Source organism: Melanerpes formicivorus, unplaced genomic scaffold (genome assembly GCF_026170545.1).
Source record: "Melanerpes formicivorus ecotype bairdi unplaced genomic scaffold, bMelFor1.0.p_v2 SCAF_87, whole genome shotgun sequence".
NCBI lineage: Eukaryota > Metazoa > Chordata > Aves > Piciformes > Picidae > Melanerpes > Melanerpes formicivorus.
Window position 1 is genome coordinate 320,972 of NW_027142439.1, and position 19,174 is coordinate 340,145.

At 48.3% G+C, this 19,174-nt stretch overlaps 1 protein-coding gene across 3 annotated transcripts in view; it reads left to right on the plus strand.

Annotated features, from left to right (window-relative positions):
- Positions 1-296: 296 nt before the first annotated feature.
- Positions 297-19,174, plus strand: part of ATP7B (ATPase copper transporting beta) — a 43,902-nt gene continuing 25,024 nt past the window's right edge. The window contains exons 1-3 of one of the 3 annotated variants that reach the window (XM_068165315.1): positions 297-485; positions 13,892-15,119; positions 17,135-17,371. In XM_068165315.1, coding sequence (XP_068021416.1) covers positions 447-485; positions 13,892-15,119; positions 17,135-17,371 — 1,504 coding nt within the window. In that variant the 5' untranslated portion in view covers positions 297-446. Of the gene's footprint in view, positions 486-9,083; positions 9,560-13,891; positions 15,120-17,134; positions 17,372-19,174 lie in introns of those variants that run through there. The other 2 variants (XM_068165314.1, XM_068165317.1) reach the window with 2 other exon arrangements.

Sequence of the window (19,174 nt, forward strand, 5' to 3'; positions counted from 1 at the left end):
TGACAAGTTCTGCCTGCCTGCTTCACCTCCCAGGTGAATGAGAGGTTCATGGAAAGCTGGACTTGGATGAGTTTAATGCAGATTGCAATTGTTCTTTGCACTTAAACCCTGACCCAAAAGGTGTGCCTTTTGCTGTGGCAATAGGACCTGCCTGGTAGTTTCCAGGCACTTGAAAACAAATCCTGCAATATAAATAGATAACAGAAATTATCATAATGAATTCAGCGCTGCTGAAAGCAAAGTCCCAAGTCCACACAATTTGCAACCATTGTAGAAGCCATGGAATGAACAGAAAAATGACTGTGCCTTTCAGGGGCCTGTTACAAAAGAGAAACTCTGTGGAGTTTTGCTGCTTCAGGGCAAACAAACCTTTTCTAAATATTTAGAGAAGATTGAGCCTGCTTCCTGAAAGACCGAAGCCAAAGTCTGAGCTGATACGGTTTGAAATGAGGCCATCCACTCTTAAGCAATTTTATTCATGGCAGGTAGGAATTTGGTTCCTTGTATTTCAGAGCTCCCATTGTGCATGTTTTCTCTTGTAGTGTAAGGGAGAATGTTGCTTGTGATTGTGCTGCTTCATCTGTTGAAAGGCATATGGATACCATTCACGCTGCAGACGCTTTGGTGCACCTGATGGCTGCTGCTTTCCTTAGCACCGCAGCCAAGGAGCTGTGCTTCTGATTTCATGGCTCAAAACCAGGGGCAAATAGTTGTTGCATCTCATTGCTAAAAGAACATATGGCCTTTGTTGATTTTCTGTAGTTAGTAGGTCACTTTGTGTGGAAAAGTCAAGGACATAGTCGTGTAGCGTGAATTTGACCAAGCTTCCGCTGAACTTTCAGCTCCATCCGACCTCATGGAGGAAATGTCAGGCTTGTGTTTCTGGGAACTCACTGCTGAGCAAGTGCAGGGATTTGCTTGAACAAAAGGTGCATGCATTTGCAAACCAGTTCTCCCTTGGCTTGTGAAGGACACTGCCAGAGGAGAAAGGTTCTTTCCCTCAAGGGCTGAGTCTTTCGCAGGTTCCCCACCCAAGCAATGTATTTAACAACTTGTTGCTGGCCGTGTTAAGCAGCCCTGTTGTTTGTCATGATGTCACCAGGAGCTCTGCCATGCTTTGCTTTTCTCCATTTATTTGTTTTGTGGTTTGTTGGGTTTGTGCTGGTTGGGTTGGGTTCCCTCCCCACCCCCCCCTTTTTCCTTAAAGCTCTGGTTCCTGCAGTTGCACTATCTGGGTAAAAAACCCAAATCAACCAAACTCTGTTATGATGGGGGGAGGGGGAACCCAAAATCAAGACAAAACTTGATCTGACTGCATCCTGAATACAACCTAAAAGAATTAATAAATCAGAATACTGGCAAGTGTGAAATGGCTTGGGTTTCAGCCTCAGAGCATTGCCTGTCTGCCTCAGGATGGGTCATGTTGCATGGCTGAGTTGATTAGGTGGTGTTGGATGATGGGTTGGACACGATGATCTCCAAGGTCTCTTCCAACCTGGTCTATTCCATCCCATCCCATCCCATCCCATCCCATCCCATCCCATCCCATCCCATCCCATCCCATCCCATCCCATCCCATCCCATCCCATCCCATCCCATTCTATTCTATTCTATTCTATTCTATTCTATTCTATTCTATTCTACTCCATTCCTTCCATTCCATTCCATTCCATTCCATTCCATTCCATTCCATTCCATTCCATTCCATTCCATTCCATTCCATTCCATATTTCAGTGGTTTAAAATGGTGTCAGGAGGAGAGTAGGGGAACAGTTAACATTCAAAGTTAGACTGGATCTCTAGAGTGATGTACTCACCCTAACACATCCCTCTCTTCACTGACATGATGTGAATCTATCTGCACCAGTACCTTTTGTCTGTCTGTCAGGTTAAGGCAATATGATCCCCTTACCTTGATTTGACCTTGAACCCAAGTTTCTCCTCTTCCAAGGTATTGTTAAGACTACTTCAGATGTTTTCTCTGCACAAGGAACAGGCCAGAACATCCTGTAAAGGCAGGTTTGAATGCACCCATGGAGTATGCCTTACCTGGAGACACCTTAGTTCTTGTGTGTGTATCAAATTCTCCAGTAGTAGTGTGTAATGTCAAGGAGAAAGGTTGTGCTTTGTCAGCTCTTGAGGCTGTAAATCAAAGGGATTGAATTTTCCTAAGATGCCCTGCATTTTGTGACACTAAAAGGAAGGCTCTGCCTGGCTAGCAGCTACCTGGAAAGGCTTCTTTTCTATTTGCCATCTGAAGCTCAGGCTACCCAACCTGAGTGGCTCTCCTGGCAAATCTCCTAGTCTCTACAAAGCCCAGCCTTGAATCAGGTCATGATACCACTGTCAGATGTGATTGCTGTCCCTCAGGTGGGGTCATTTGCCTGGTGTGCATAACACCAACATGCTGCCAGGGCTGAGGCATTCTGACTGCAGTGCATATTTGCAAAGGTGGGCATGCAAGGTGGTGATTCACCTAAGCAAGCACCAAGTCACACAGATCTGTCATTTAGAGCTCTCAGGTGAGTAAATCCTTCCCAGTTAATAAATATCCATTAATATTCTATTCCTCTCTTCCTTAGTCCATCCCTCACTTCAATGTAAAGGTGTAGTATTCAGAAGGATCAAAGTGCATGCTCAGGAGAGGGGCCCTTCTGCAGGGAGGTGGGTATCTCAACAGACTTAATCGTGATAGAAGGAGCACAGGTCCCACAGAGGTCATCTGTACTTAGTCTGTGCCCACTGAGACTACTTATTTTGCCAGATTTGTATGGGCTGTTCAGCAAGACAGTTGTACCTCCTCTTTTGAGGGTTTTCACACATCATTGTTCCTCAAAACCTGTGGTCTTTCAGCAGTTATTCATTCATTGTTTCTTAAGGCCTATGCTCTTGCAGCTGTCATTCATTCATTCCTACCCTTAACACTTCATGGACATGCTGGAAGGTGTCCAGAGAAGGGCCAGGAGGATGAGCAGAGGGCTGGAGCACCTCTCCTGTGAGGACAGACTGAAGGAGTTGGGGCTGTTCAGTCTGGAGAAGAGAAGGCTCCCAGGTGACCTCATTGTGGCCTTCCAGTATCTTAAAGGGGGGCTACAAGAGGGACTTTTTAGGGTGTCAGGGAGTGATAGGACTGGGGGGTATGGAACAAAAATAGAGATGGGGAGATTCAGATTGGATGATAGGAAGAAGTTTTTCAACATGAGGGTGGTGAGAGCCTGGCACAGGTTGCGCAGGGAGGTGGTGGAAGCCTCATCCCTGGAGGTGTTTGCAGCCAGGCTGGATGTGGCCCTGAGCAGCCTGCTGCAGTGTGAGGTGTCCCTGCCCATGGCAGGGGGGTTGGATCTAGATGATCCTTGAGGTCCCTTCCAACCCTGACAATTCTGTGATTTCCCCTCTTTGAAATGTGTTGAAGCTTTACATTCTCAGTGAGTCTCATTCTTATTGCTATCAGTAATCATGACTTGGGGTTTTGATGTAGAGCAGACAGTCAGACATCTAAAGCACCCAAATAAAGCACACACAGTCAGCAAAGTAACAAAGAGCATCATAAGACTTTGCAGGAAAGCACTGCAGCCATCCAGTCAGGGAGAATCCCATCCTGGGTCATATTTTAGTTAGCCATCTGGTTTCCAGGCCTGTTCTCAGATCTTCACTCAGTCTCTTGCTGACTCTGATCAGATTGTTAGTCCAAGTGTTCTGTCACATTGGGAGTGTGAATATAGCATCTATCATCTGTTGCTATCTAAGGCCAAATGATGTTGAAGGGCCACCTTGAGGTCATCTGTAGCTGTGTGTTCAAAGCTTGAAGCCCTATCCTCGCTGCATTTGCTAGTGCCTTGGTCTGTTCTATTAGGTTGCATCACCATGTGCAGTTCTCAAAGGAAGGAACCTGAGGGCAAACCCCTGATTTAAATACCCATCCTATTCCTAAATACCCATCCTATTCCTAAATACCCATCCTATTCCTAAATACCCATCCTGTTCCAGTCACAGGGTGCTGCCACAGATCAATAGTGTCTCCTGACATTCCCCCCCTTAATTCACACACTAAGGGACTCTCTCTCCAAAAGGGGCACAAAGTTAGCATTCTTAAGGTGATTTGCCTCCTTGTCCTGGTCAAAGATAAATCTGTGGCCCAAGTTCCAGCACTGGTTACCCAGACAGTATGTCCCACTGGGAGTACTGTTTCTTACTGGCAGTATATGTATATGTATATGTACATGTATATGTACATGTACATAGGTATATGTATATGTATATGTTTATGTTTATGTACATATGTATGTGTGCCCCTTTTACCAATGTCCCAGTCCAAATATTTTGGGCAAGAGTTGAATAATTTCAATACAAGCATCTTTGCCTTACAGCTCTGGCCATTTGCCCTAGGCTTTGGACTTCAGAAAGGTTGGTGGAACAACTGTAAATCTGTGTACAATATAGAATGGAATGGAATGGAATGGAATGGAATGGAATGGAATGGAATAGAATAGAATAGAATAGAATAGAATAGAATAGAATAGAATAGAATAGAATAGAATAGAATAGAATAGACCAGGTTGGAAAAGACCTTCAAGATCATCAAGTCCAACCTATCACCCAGCACCATCTAATCAACCAAACCATGGCACCAAGTGCCTCAGCCAGGCTCTTCCTAAACACCTCCAGGGATGGTGACTCCACCACCTCCCTGGGCAGCACATTCCCATGGCCAATCTCTCTTGCTGGGCAGAACCTCTTCCTAACCTCCAGCCTAAACCTCCCCTGGCACAGCTTGAGACTGTGTCCTCTTGTTCTGGTGCTGGTTGCCCGGGACAAGAGGCCAACCCCCATCTGTCTACAACCTCCCTTCAGGGAGTTGTAGAGAGCAAGAAGGTCTCCCCTGAGCCTCCTCTTCTCCAGGCTAAGCAACCCCAGCTCCCTCAGCCTCTCCTCACAGGGCTGTGCTCCAGACCCCTCCCCAGCTTTGTTGCCCTTCTCTGGACTCCTTCCAGCAACTCAGCTGGACTGCAAACTGCAAACTGCAAACTTCAGGGACTGACCTTCTGGACTTGGCAGTGTTCTGCAAGAGTCATCTTTGTAACCCTGCCTTGTTCTTGTTCTGTGCAATCTATATACCAAGCTGTAGGCTGCATGTAACACCATTCACCATCCTTCATCTCTTTTCCATACTCTTGAGAGCTGCCTTGCCCAAGGCAAGTGGCTACAAGACTCTGAGCTTGTTGGTGGTTCTTCAGTGTGGTTACTGCTTGCATGCCAGCACACATGTTCATTTCCACTTCCAAAGCTGATTTGCATACCCAATCCTTGTGCCTTATCTGTGGTGAGACTCAATTGTAACATGCATGATTCCTTGTTTGAAATTGCTTTCCAGGTTTGATTCAGGTCTAGGGGTGAAATCCCCCAGCCCGTTGGTGTGATAGGTGACACTGTCACTGTGGATTTCCCCCCAAGGCCTGAGGAGCTGCAGTATTAAATCCCTGCCACCTTCATCCCACATAAAGCAGATTATAAAGGTGACTGCTCCATCCATAGTGACAGTGACAGGTTAAGAGTACTCTGAGGCAGAGCTCTTGGCCTTGTTTTCCAAGAACAGACCCTAGCTCTATAAGGAAGTAACCAAACAATGGGCACCAAAAGAAGTATTTCTAAACACAAGGAGAGTTGACCCTGGGGACTGTCAGCTCCTCTGCATGGTGCCTCAGATTCCCAAGTACAGCTCACTGGTGAGTCTTGGTCAGGTGGATCTTGAGTCCCCTCATTGATACTGTGGTCTTTATTTGTTCTGCAGCTCTCTTCACTGTCGAATGATGAATCCAAGAGCTGACTCCATCTACTTGCACTGCAGCATGTATCTGCAGCAGTACTGTGCATGGTCCCTTCCACTTTTCTCTGAGAGGCTTGGCCTTTCATGTCTGTGTATATACACTGTCTCCAGGCTGAAAATTAGCTACTGGGGTACCCAAGGGGCCAGGGGTTCTCTGTTGCCAATACCTATGTAAGGAAGACAAGGTCTGTGATAAAGATTACACTGTGCCCCTCTGTATGCATTTGATCCCCTTTAGTGACCAAGCAGTTCATAGGGAGTGGTTTCCTATGGAACATTTCCTGAGGGCTCATTCCTTTTTTAATCCTTGGAGTGACTCAGACTAATCAGAGGCCTCAGGCTACTTGAGCTGAGCCTCCTGACATAGTGTTGAAATTGGCCTTTACAAGGTTTGGTTAATCCTTTCTACCTTTCCACTGGGCTGAGGGCTTCAAGGGGTATGTAGCTGCTACTTAGTCTGCAAAACTTTAGATGCATACTGGATATATGCTGCACTACTTCTGCAACAAAATGTGGTCCATTATGAGATGATATCCCACCTGCCACACCAAACCGAGGTGCTAGTTCTGTTAACATCATTGCAACTGCCTTGCTGGCTTTGTTGGTGTGACAGGGAAAAGGCTGAGGGAGCTGAGGCTGCTTAACCTGGAGAAGAGGAGGCTCAGGGGAGACCTTCTTGCTCTCTACAACTACCTGAAGGGAGGTTGTAACCAGGTGGGGGTTGGTCTCTTCTCCCAGGCAACCAGCACCAAAACAAGAGGACACAGTCTCAAGCTGTGCCAGGGGAGGTTTAGGCTGGAGGTTAGGAAGAGGTTCTTCATAGAGAAGGAGATTGGCCATTGGGATGTGCTGCCCAGGGAGGTGGTGGAGTCCCCATCCCTGGAGGTGTTTAGGAAGAGCCTGGCTGAGGCACTTGGTGCCATGGTTGAGTTGATCAGATGGTGTTGGGTGAGAGGTTGGACTGGATGATCTTGAATGTCTTTTCCAACCTGGTCTATTCTATTCTATTCTATTCTATTCTATTCTATTCTATTCTATTCTATTCTATTCTATTCTATTCTATTCTATTCTAGTCTAGTCTAGTCTAGTCTAGTCTAGTCTATTCTAGTCTATTCTATTCCATTCTGTCCTGTCCTGTCCTGTCGTGTCCTATCCTGTCCTGTCCTGTCCTGTCCTGGTCTGTCCTGTTGTATTCTATGTGAATTCAGGTGTGTGTTTGATGGATGTTACTGATAAGCACAGAACACACACAGATGCTTTACTCCTTGCAGTCATACTCTTCAGAGGGGCCATTTCTCCAGGTGTTTCCAAATGAGCCCTTATTTTAGGTTTCATGTGAGCCCCATCTTTTGTATTAAGACAAGATGCAGATTAGTGCTACAGCAGTGTTTTGAATTTTGCTTCCCTGGCAGAAGACCTTTTCCCAAGGGTGGTTCTTAACTCTGGTGTGCAGTCAGGAACTGGGTGGTGTGAGCAGAGTGGTGAATTCATCTCTGTGGGGAAAGTATGACAGGAAGACAGGTCAGGATGCCAGTGTCCTGCACTGTGGCTTGCTGGACCACTCTTTGTGGTAGGAGTGTGAGGGATGGACCTCTGCTTTTGGAAGTAAAAAGTATCCAAATCTGTGCTGTCAGGTGGGTGGAATGTCTGCCCCTTCCCTCAGGTGTTTGGGATGTGCAGAGATATGATGAGATTTTGCCCTTGTGCACTGACCTCTACATAGTGGTAGATTTGGGTGTCCAAAATACTCTGCTGAAACAGGAGCCAGTGATTTTGAGGCTTGGCTGTGCAGTGAGGTCACTCCACAGCCAGGGAGGAGGTGAATTGGCATATTATGTAAGTTCCCTGCACAGCTCTTCTTTCAGTGTCCCTGTTCAGGGCTGTCCTCAGAAGTGGACTGCACTGTGGTTGGCTGAGGGAGCTGGAGATCCCACTCGGTGCTGTGAACTCTCTGCCAGCAATGCCAGGGAAATCTGTTTAGACTTGGCTTAAGGCACTTGTGGTAGTGGCTCCTGTCCTGTGTGTGGCTGCCTGAAGCTGACATTTCTGTCCCTGCCCAGAGGATTTAAGGGGAACTTAAACTTCCAGTATCTGAAGGGGGCTACAGGAAGGCTGGGGAGGGACTGCTCAGGATCTCAGGCAGTGCTAGGACTAGGGGGAATGGAATGAAGCTGGAGGTGGGGAGATTGAGGCTGGAGGTGAGGAGGAAGTTCTTCCCCAGGAGAGTGGTGAAGCCCTGGAATGGGTTGTCCAGGGAGGTGGTTGAGGCCCTGTCCCTGGAGGTGTTTAAGCCCAGGCTGGCTGAGGCTGTGGCCAGGCTGATGTAGTGTGGGGTGTCCCTGCCCATGGCAGGGGAGTTGGAACTAGCTGATCCTTGTGGTCCCTTCCAACCCTGACTGATACTATGGTACTATGATACTATGAACTGACTTTGCAAAGGTGCCGAGGGAGCAAATTCATGTACTTTAAAATATGTCCTGTTCCTGGTTTCATTTGTGGTGTTGTGTGTGTGTAGTTTCTTGTGTTTAATCTGTGGTGTTGTGTGTGGGTAGTTTCTTGTGTTTAATCTGTGGTGTTGTGTGTGGGTAGTTTCTTGTGCTTCATTTGTGGTGGTGTGTGTGTGTAGCTCATTGTGTTTAATCTGTGGTGTTGTGTGTGGGTAGTTTCTTGTGCTTCATTTGTGGTGGTGTGTGTGTGTAGCTCATTGTGTTTAATCTGTGGTGTTGTGTGTGTAGTTTCTTGTGTTTCATTTGTGGTGTTGTGTGTGTGTAGCTCATTGTGTTTGGTCGGTTTTTGCTATAGCTTGCTGATGGCACAGAGGCACAGGTTAAAAAGTATAAATATTGTATTTTGTTTCACACATACACACACCCCCTTGAAACAAAGAGTGATTCTTTGTGTGCCCTTAATGAGTGAAAGACCTTCAGTCCAGGAGCCTTACCTAATGCTGCAGGCACAGGCACGTCTGTGGTGTTGGAGGGGACTGCCTTTTATCTGAGAACCCCCTGGTAATTTCATGGAAGAAGGAAACGGAACAGCATTGCCCATTGTAGGAGCTGTGATGATGCACATGGCCACAATGAGCTAATGCCAGGCTGGCTGAGTTAATTATGCACTGGTTTGCTGCACACAGGTCATGTTTGAGTAGCTTGTGAAAGGCAGCCTTGGCCAAGCTCGCTGCCACGCCGTGTGCAGAGATTAGCCGCGCCGGCCGCAGCCCGGCAGGCACAGGGGATGCCAGTCGGTGGGAAGCTTTTAAACTGGCAGGGAGAGCAGGCAGCTGAGTGCAGCAGGCAGCTGAGTGCAACAGGCAGTGTGCACACCTGGGGTTTGGTGCTGAATGCCTGATGAGCACGTTGGTTAAACAGGCAGACTCCTTCAAACTGCTCTAAGTGTAACTGAGAGAAGTGTGGCTGCTACGACACCGAACAACCTCTCTCACAAAGCCTTCCTTTGGAGCTGGAGTGTTCAGAGCCTGGAAACACAATGGAGAGCAAACAGGGCAATAAAATGAAGAGGGAACTGTCCTGCTTAGCTACTTTAAACAGCAAAAACATTACCCTGGTGTCTATTCGCAAGCAGCAGGCAGCTCATGATGTGCCTGAACTACTGATTCTTGGTGAGAAGTCCCAGACAGCATCTCCAGCAAAAGCAAGCTGTAACTTGCAGAAAGAAGAGAAACTTTTGCAGAGCTCCTCCATGGGAATGCCAGAAGTGAATGCAGTTCAAAGACAGGTCAGTGAGCTCTGTGTGTGTGTGCTGGGAGGGAAGAGATGTTTCTGAGCTGGGGGGTTTAAAACAAAGCACGTTGGACATGAGTTGCATGATAAAGGAGGGGAAACCTTTATCTCTGTTGTTTCAACCTGCAGCATGAATGCCTGCCCCATAGCAAGCAGCACCCACACGTGAAGTCCTGTGGAGATCCTCTGGCAGTGATCTTGGGCAGCACATGTTAATAACAAGTTATGCTGTAGGAATTAATGAGTGGTTTTTTTAGCTCCACCTCTAATGATCCAGAGCGGTGATTCTGAGGAAGGAAAGGTATTAAAACCTCTCCTTTTGAACTGCAGTTTCCTTGAGTAGTTTGACAGCAGCTCCTACCAGGTTATTCTCTGGAACAGTAGAAGTTGCAGAGACATTAAACCATTCTAATTGTAGGTGAGTAGCTTCTTTGGTCACTTCTGATCTGAGAGGATGGTGCTGGAAGTTGTTGATAGTGCATCCGGGGGAGCATTGTTGTATGGTGTGTATGACTAGGGCACTTGGGGAGATTGTCTGCTGTGGAGAAGAGCTTTGGAAAGATCAGTGCTGACAAAAACCCCAACATGATTGTTGTGGAGAGTTTTGTCTGTTTGCAAGGCAGTCAGTTGTGGTAGTGTGGTTTGGGTCAGGGGATAGCTAAGGAAAAGCAACTCTCAGAACAGCTCTTGAACCTGCATATGCTTTGAATATCTTAATTGCTATCAGACTGGAACAAAATAACAGCCAGGCCAGGCCAAATATACCTGAAGGCCTTTTCTGCCTCATGTTGCAATGCTGGCTAGAGAATAATCATGACATGAATAACTCCACCAAATCTCTCTTCCCCGTGCAGTGCGTGGGATGTACACATTGCTGGTAGCGGGGCTGGGAAGGGTGTCACAAAGTGTGTTGCTTTCTTTTAATTCTAGCCTTTATAGAAAGGCCTTCCCCTTTCCCACGAAGCCAAGCCTGGGTTATATGGCTCCCTTTAAAGTACCTGTTGAGGTCTGTGAGGTTTGGTCACTGTGCTGTGTGCAGGTGTCCTTTCCCTGAGACTCGCTGCAGCTGCCCCATTGTCTGCTCTTGGAGAAACCGGCTCCCAGAGGCCTTGTAGCAGACCCTGGGCAGAAGCATTGCAGCAACTAACTGTGGTTTGAAAACAAAGAATGGAATAGAATATAGAATAGAATCCATAAAGGCTGCTTCAAAGTACTATTACGCTATTACTGTGGTATTTTCATTGAATCTTAACATCCAGGTGGAGAGGGTGGATTTTCCCTCCTGGAAGACTCAGGAACTGTTTGAAAATCAGCAGGCTGTGTTACAAGTAGTCAATGAAAACAGTGGCCACTGACCAGCTAAGCTGGGGGAAAGGGGGGGGGAGGGACAACCAGTGGAGGTGCATTTAAACAGTGCAGATGGACTAGTTTCACTGACATTTGTTGAGGAGACTGAGGGCTGAACTTCTGTCCCCTCCAAAGTGCTGATGTTATAGGCACAAAAGTGAAGACTCAGGACCTCTGACGTTCCTGAAACTCCTCTGTCCTCGTTTTGTTGTTTGCTTGCTGCCTCTAACAAACTGAGAAAGCATCTGAAGCATTTAATTAATGGTGTGTGGCTTTTCAGTGCCTTGAATCCAAAGCTGTGAATCAGAGGGTTGTGCAAGAGCCAAACAGGAAAGGTAAATGAGTGACACAAATTAGACAGTTCTTAGGCAGATGTGTGCTGGGAGGCAAGAGGGTGGCAGAGAGGGGAGCAGCTCCAAACCTCTGCAGATGCTGGGTGAGAAGTTCATCAAGATCCAGAGTCGGTGGATGAGCAAGTGGGGAGGGGCAGAGAGAAATGTGCTGAACAGGCCAGGCCTTGCCTCCTGGATCGTGCTGAGGAGTCTGGTGCTTGAGTCTCAGGATAGAAAAGTTGACATCCCTGTGGGCCAGGGGAAGAAGGGTGGGAAAGCAGAGCTGGGGTTGGGAGAGCCTAGAGAAGAGCAGTGTCCATGCAGGATCTTGGTGTGGGTGATGCTTGGGGAGCTGCAGGGTGCATCAGGAGTGGCCTCAGCCTTGTGGAGGCGCCTGCACCTCCTGGGAAGGAGGGGTGAGGAGGAGAAGATTGGCTTTCCTGGAGGCAAGCCACCTTATAAGGTCATCATGGATCCCAGTGGGGAAGGCATCATGGGGACCCAGCCAGGGGTGGCTGAGGCATGAAGCCAGGGAGGACACAAACCTCACAGGTGGTGGAGTCACCATGCCTGAAGGTGTTCAGGAAGGGCTTGGATGTGGCACTTGGTGCCATGGTTTAGTAGTCATGAGGTGTTGGGTGACAGGTTGGACTTGATGATCTCTGAGGTCTTTTCCAACCTTGTTGATTCTATGAGTCTGTGACTCTATGTTGTTAGGAGCCTGGTTGCTGTGTACTGGGGGAAGGTCTCACCCAGCACTGTGGTTTCTTCTTTGGGTTTTGTTTTCTCAGTTCAGTTGTTTCTCTCACATTCCTTCTGTATTCTCTCACTGATGTGTTGAACTCTCAGCCTTTGGAACTGGATGATCCTTGTGGTCCCTTCCAACCCTGACTGATACTGTGATACTATGAAATAAGAGGGCCCAAAAGAAGCAGCCCATTTTGGGGGACAGTGGGGCAGTTTTGCCCCACCAGCTGCAAAGGCCACAGACAACAGCCACCTTTCCTGCCAGGCTGCCCAGGGCTACGTCCAGGCTGAACTTGAATGTCTCCAGGGACAGGACCTCAACCATATCTCCTGCTCCAGTACATCACCACCCTCAGTATGAAGAACTTCCTCCTTATGTCCAATCTAAATCTCCCCTGCCCCAGTTTAAGACAATTGCCCCCTGTCCTGTTGCTTCAAGCCCTTCTGAACAGTGCTTCCCCATTCTTCTGGCCTCGTGTTAAACCTCCCCTTCTGGCAAGTACACACCTGGATGTGTTTGTGCTCCCCCCAGCCCTTTGAGTTGGGGAGATGCTAATGCTAAAGGCTTTGGAAATCCTCTGTCTGAACCTGTGCATATTTTGGGGCAAGACTCTACAATGATTTGGCATTTTGGGTTTTTTTGGTTGTCTTTTTTTGTTTTTAAAGAGCAATCAAGGTTTGGGGCTTTGGCTGGGTGTGGCTTTGGGGTTTTTTTTCCTTGTTGGTTTGGGTTTGGTTGGTTTGGATTTTAATACCCATATTCCCTCTCTACTTTCTTCCTGGTCAGTTAAAAATTAGTCTGCAAAGATTTTTTCACCTACAAGGCATAAACCCCTGCTTTTGTCAAAGTGAGAAACAAAGTGGGTTGGGCAGTTCTTCTGAATATTGGGTAGCTTTTTATCCTACATATAAAGTGGTGGCAAAGTCTTGACCTTTCTGTGGCTTGCAATGCCACAGAAACACAGGATCCAAATAGGAGAGTCAGTGCTTAGTTTTCTCTCCTCTCCTCTCCTCTCCTCTCCTCTCCTCTCCTCTCCTCTCCTCTCCTCTCCTCTCCTCTCCTCTCCTCTCCTCTCCTCTCCTCTCCTCTCCTCTCCTCTCCTCTCCTCTCCTCTCCTCTCCTCTCCTCTCCTCTCCTCTCCTCTCCTCTCCTCTCCTCTCCTCTCCTCTCCTCTCCTCTCCTCTCCTCTCCTCTCCTCTCCTCTCCTCTCCTCTCCTCTCCTCTCCTCTCCTCTCCTCTCCTCTCCTCTCCTCTCCTCTCCTCTCCTCTCCTCTCCTCTCCTCTCCTCTCCTCTCCTCTCCTCTCCTCTCCTCTCCTCTCCTCTCCTCTCCTCTCCTCTCCTCTCCGTCTATATGTCTATATATCTCTGTATCTTCAGACATCATGCAGCTGGTTCTTCCTGTGTGAGGTTGGTTCAGGCTCATGGAAAAGCCTTGATGCTGTTTTCTGTGGCCTCTTTTGCCTGGTTTGAACTCCTGCTGCACAGTAGCAGGTTCACCAAACTGAGCCAGCTTCTGACATTTGCGGAGAGACATCCAGCACGTGCTGTGCTCTGAACCTTTGTGCCAGTGAACTCTGAAGAGGCAGAGTTCAGGCTGCATGGTGAAAGTGTCCTGTGGCTGCAGAGCTCAGGTTTTAAATGACTGGATTGGAGTGGGACTGCTAAGACAATTTCACTTTTATATCCCCAGTGAATTGTTGTTAAGTTGCTCAAGAGAAGTGTCAGAAGCCCGAGTCATCATCGTGGGCATAGCTCACTGCTAGTGGATTCAAGGTGTCAGTCAATGCTGTGAAGCATTCCAGCAGTACAGGCTGACTTGAGAGGCTGTGCAGAGCATTGCTGCCCTTAGAGGGCTAAAGGTACACACATTTGATTTGATTTTTCTCTCTTGCCCCTTAGCCTCTGCCCACCAGCGACTCTCCTCCTGACTGCGAGCTGGAGCCTGCAATGAAACAAAGTTTTGCTTTTGACAACATGGGCTATGAGGAGACCTTTGAAAGTGTGCCCTCTCCACCTTCCCAGGAGCACACTGTGGCAGTCAACATTGTGGGAATGACATGCCAGTCGTGTGTGCAGTCCGTGGAGGGCCAGATGTCCAAGGTGAAGGGCATTGCGAGTGTCCAGGTCTCCTTTGAACAGCACAAGGCTGTAATAAGGTATCTGAAGTCAGAAATAAGTCCTGAGCAGATCTGCCAGGAAATTCAGGATATGGGCTTTGATGCCAGCATAGCAGAGGAGAGGCTGACAGCAGGCACTGCAAGCTTGTCCTGCTTGAAAGCAGCGGTGGTTAAGCTGCGAGTGGAAGGCATGACCTGCCAGTCCTGCGTCAGCAGCATTGAAGGAAGGGTTAGGAAGCTGCACGGTGTGGCAAAGATCAAGGTGTCACTTGGTAGCCAGGAAGCCATTATTGCTTACTATCCTTACATCATTCAGCCTGATGACCTCAAGAGCCACATTAGTAGCCTGGGCTATGACTGCAGCATTAAAAGCAAATCAGCTCCTCTGAAGCTGGGCGTGCTGGATCTCCAGCGCCTGCAGAATGCAAGCCCCAAGGGGACACCGACAAGCCTGGCGAGCGACGGGCCGGATCCGCTGGTCCCTGGGATGAGTAGCACAGCTGTGGTGACTGTACAGATAGAAGGCATGCACTGCAGGTCCTGTGTCAAGAACATTGAAGGAAACATATCAGATCTTCCTGGCATACACAGCATTGAGGTGTCCTTGGAGCAGAAGCGTGCTGTGGTACGGTACAGCCCGGGATTAATTACCGCCTCGGCTTTGCAGCAAGCCATTGAAGCCCTCCCACCTGGCAATTTCAAAGTAGGCCTCCTTGATGGTTCAGAAGCAAATGAAGGAGCATCTCCATCTCCTGCTTTGGAGTGCAATCTCTTCAGAGAGCCCCCACAAGCCGTGATGTGCATGGCTGTTATCAGGATTGATGGGATGACCTGCAATTCTTGTGTGCAGTCCATAGAGAGGACCATGGCACAGAGAGCAGGGGTGCAGCACGTAGCAGTCTCTCTGGCTGGCAGAACTGGGACCATACAGTATGATCCAGCTGTTACTAATGCAGAAGAGTTAAGAGCTGCCATAGAAGACATGGGCTTTGATGCTTCTGTGCTGACAGGTAAGAGTATTCTTTCTCCTGTGAGCAGTGTGCCAGGCAGGGCCATGCAAGGCCTGTGTTAAGACTCTGCTGGGGAGAGGCTCTTCAAATATCACATTGGCATTGCCTTTTCTAAGGGGCTGGCCTGGCCTCACCTCACTTAGCATGGGAGAGAGTTCAGCTGTGAATCACCTTATTTCAGCCCTCAATAACTGCACTGGTGGGTGGCAGAGTTGGGTTACATTATGAAGGCAAAAGGTTTGGAAGTTGGTGCAGGGTCTGTCAAATATCTGATCCCCTTACCCACTGAGGCAGATTTCCTCTTGTGCCTACAGGCTGCTGTAAGCAGATCTATGTAACCAGATGCTCTCATTCATGTTCCAAACCAGGAAAACTACAAACCTCCTGAAAACCCTTCCATTTAAACCTGCTTTTTATCTAGCTAAAATGTCTTTTTAGTGTCCTAATCCTCTGAGCTTTATTTCTTGCACATCTTCACTAACCCTGCTCTTCTAAGGCTCACTTCAGTCAAGGGGAGTGGCAAGGCACAGGGAGGTACTCTGGTAGGAGCAGCTGCTTCTGCATGTCAGCTGCAGCACAGTGTGTGCATTTTGTGTGGGTGCTCAGCGTTGCAGAAGTTGCTGTGGTGCACAATCTTCTCTCCAGCAGATCTAAAATGTAGCAGTATTTATCTGCTGCAATGCCACAGGTTGGCTTTGGGATGCTGGTGTGGTTTCCAGGCACTGAATTTGTTTGATCACAGTAGAATAGAACAGAGTAGAATTAACCAGGTTGGATAAGACCTTCGAGATCATCGAGTCCAACCTATCACCCAGCACCATCTGATCAACTCAACCATGGCACCAAGTGCCTCATCCAGGCTCTTCCTGAACACCTCCAGTGATGGTGACTCCACCACCTCCCTGGGCAGCACATCCCAATGGCCAATCTCTCTTGCTGGGAAGAATTTCTTCCTAACATCCAGTCTGAACCTCCCCTGGCACAGCTTGAGACTGTGCTCTGTGTCCTCTTGCAGACCATATCCTTTTAGCTTTCTCCTGGGTCTAATCCCTCTGAATCTGTGGAACTGCTGCAGATGAGGAGGAGCCCACATGTGGTGTCTAATTATGATTTGATTTATAAGCTGTTGGTGGGAGCCTTCCCAATCCATTGGTGTCAAAGAAGGGGAGCCTCAGTGTTCAGTAGCAGCTCCTGTGCCTTTACACAAGGCTCTGTGCAAGAGAGGTAGTTTGTGAAGGCAGCTGGAGCTGCTGAGTACCTGGTAAAGAGCACCAGGCCTGTATATGTGAAGGCCTTCTGGGTGCAGCAAGTCCTTCCACTACTCATTTTGCAGCACTTGCTGTATATATCCTGCGCTGTCAAGGGAAAGCTGTTGGGAAACTTGCTCTTTCCCTTGCTTGAGGTGAAGTGCTCTGAGCCCTGCATAGATGGCAAGGACAGAAGAGCTGTGACTAAACTGCATTCTCAGTGGTGGATAAGGATTCCCTAGATGCCAATACATCTTTATTGAGTGGATGTAGCTGCCAAGTCTAGGCATTGGAGTAGAGAGGAGTCAGTTGCCATCTGCCAGTGGGAGGCCAGCTCTGTGAAGTTAGCTGGTGATGCAAGTGGTGCTGGTGAGTGTAACAGCCCAGGGGGGTGATGGAGTCACCATCACTGGAGGTGTTCAGGAGGAGACTTGCTGGGGTGCTTGGTGCCATGGGTTAGTTGATTAGGTGGTGTTGGATTGGTTGATGGGTTGGACACAATGATCTTGAAGGTCTCTTCCAACCTGGTTAATCCTATCCTATCCTATCCTATCCTATCCTATCCTATCCTATCCTATCCTATCCTATCCTATCCTATCCTATCCTATCCTATCCTATCCTACACTGTTTCCATGAAGAGACCAAGGTTACTCTGACACCTTTCAAACAACTAAGAAGCCTCTGATGACTGATAAATGTGAGTGCCTTGCAGTTTTGCCTTGCCTGATTGTGCTGTCAGTAGTTGAGTTTGCTGTGTGTTAATTTAAGATGCTGCCCCTGGAGGATGTAGGCACCAGCCTGATGCCACCAATGCAGCCACACAGCCTGCAGCCCCAGAGCTCCCTCACCAAGGCTGTGCCTCAGATGCACTTCAAGACAGTCCTCACCTCGATGGGCCAACCCAGCACAGCAGAGCAGCAGCTGAAAAGTGTTTCTTACAAATCACAGGCATGACCTGTGCCTCCTGTGTTTCCACCATTGAAAGGAATCTGCAGAAGGAAGATGGTAAGAAATTGAAGAGTCCTATGATGAGTCTGTAAGGGACTATGGGATAAGAAAGGAGGAAGGCATCTGGAGGTTAGAGGGACTTAAGGCTCTTTCTCAGTGCTAATGTAATGACATTACTGTTCATACTGGTGGGCAAGCCCAGGGGACACATTTGTGCTGTGACAGTTCAGGTGTTGTGACAAAAAATGCAAATAGGGCTCAAGAAAACAACAAAGAAATGGTTCTCATTCAGCTTTCAGGCCCTTAGGGCTTTACAGAGTGATCCACCTCTCCCCAAGCTGTGGAAAGCTCTGGCACACTTGTGATACAAACCTGACCCTTCAGGGCACGTGTGCACAAGCAGGCACTAACACGAGTGGCTCCAGAGCCTGGGGAGTTAGATTAGCTTGAGCACAGCAAAGCTTATTGGGCTAGGAGTCTGCAGCCTCAAGCTGCCTTTTCTCTGGCTGCATAGAATGGATGAACAGTGCCTCAGTAAGAATAGAATGGAATAGAATAGAATGGAATAGAATAGAATAGAATAGAATAGAATAGAATAGAATAGAATAGAATAGAATAGAATAGAATAGAATAGAATAAGAACATAACAGACTAGACTAGACTAGACTAGAATAGAATTAACCAGGTTGGAAAAGACCTTTGAGATCATCAGGTCCAACCTATCACCCAACACCACCTGATCAACTCAACCATGGCACCAAGCACTGCATCCAGTCTCCTCCTAAACACCTCCAGGGCTGGTGACTCCACCACCTCCCTGGGCAGCACATCCCAATGGCCAATCTCTCTTGCTGGGAAGAACTTCTTCCTAACCTTCAGCCTAAACCTCCCCTGGCACAGCTTGAGACTGTGTCCTCTTGTTCTGGTGCTGGTTGCCTGGGAGAAGAGACCAAACCCCCACCTGGCTACAACCTCCCTTCAGGTAGTTGTAGAGAGCAATGAGGTGAATTGGATGCAATCTGTGCAGGCATGCCTTGGAAGGGTTTTGCTTACTGCTTCCTGCACCCTCAAGTCTCCCAGTGAGGGTCTCACAGCCTTGATTAACAAACTTCAAGCCCCCAGGCATTAGTACTGAATCATTTTTTTGCCTGTGATTTTTGTTTGCATTTCAATTCTAGCAGCAGATTTCTGCAGGTTTGTTTGTTTTTTAATAGAAAGAAAGTGGGGGGGAAAGGAGAAACCTAAGGAAACAGGGAAGCCTAGCATTGTACTGTGAAGGTTGTTTAGGGCTTTCCAAACCTAGCCCAGGATAGAGCTTGCAGCAATGAGGTTGCTTCTGAACATGAGTTCATCAGCAGTAGATTTGTGGACAACACCAAGCTGGGGGCAGGAGTTGATCTGCTGGAGGGTAGAGAGGCTCTGCAGAAGGACCTGGACAGGCTGGGCAGATGGGCAGAGGCCAAGGGCAGGAGACTGAACACAGCCAAGTGCCAGGTTCTGCACATTGGCCACAACAACCCCAGGCAGTGCTACAGGCTGGGGTCAGAGTGGCTGAGAGCAGCCAGGCAGAGAGGGACCTGGGGGTGCTGGTTGATGGTAGGCTGAACATGAGCCTGCAGTGTGCCCAGGCAGCCAAGAGGGCCAATGGCATCCTGGCCTGCATCAGGAAGAGTGTGGCCAGCAGGAGCAGGGAGGTCATTCTGCCCCTGGACACTGCACTGGTTAGGCCACACCTTGAGTCCTGTGTCCAGTTCTGGGCCCCTCAGGTTAGGAAGGAGGTTGAGCTGCTGGAAGGTGTCCAGAGAAGGGCAACAAAGCTGGGGAGAGGTTTGGAGCACAGCCCTGTGAGGAGAGGCTGAG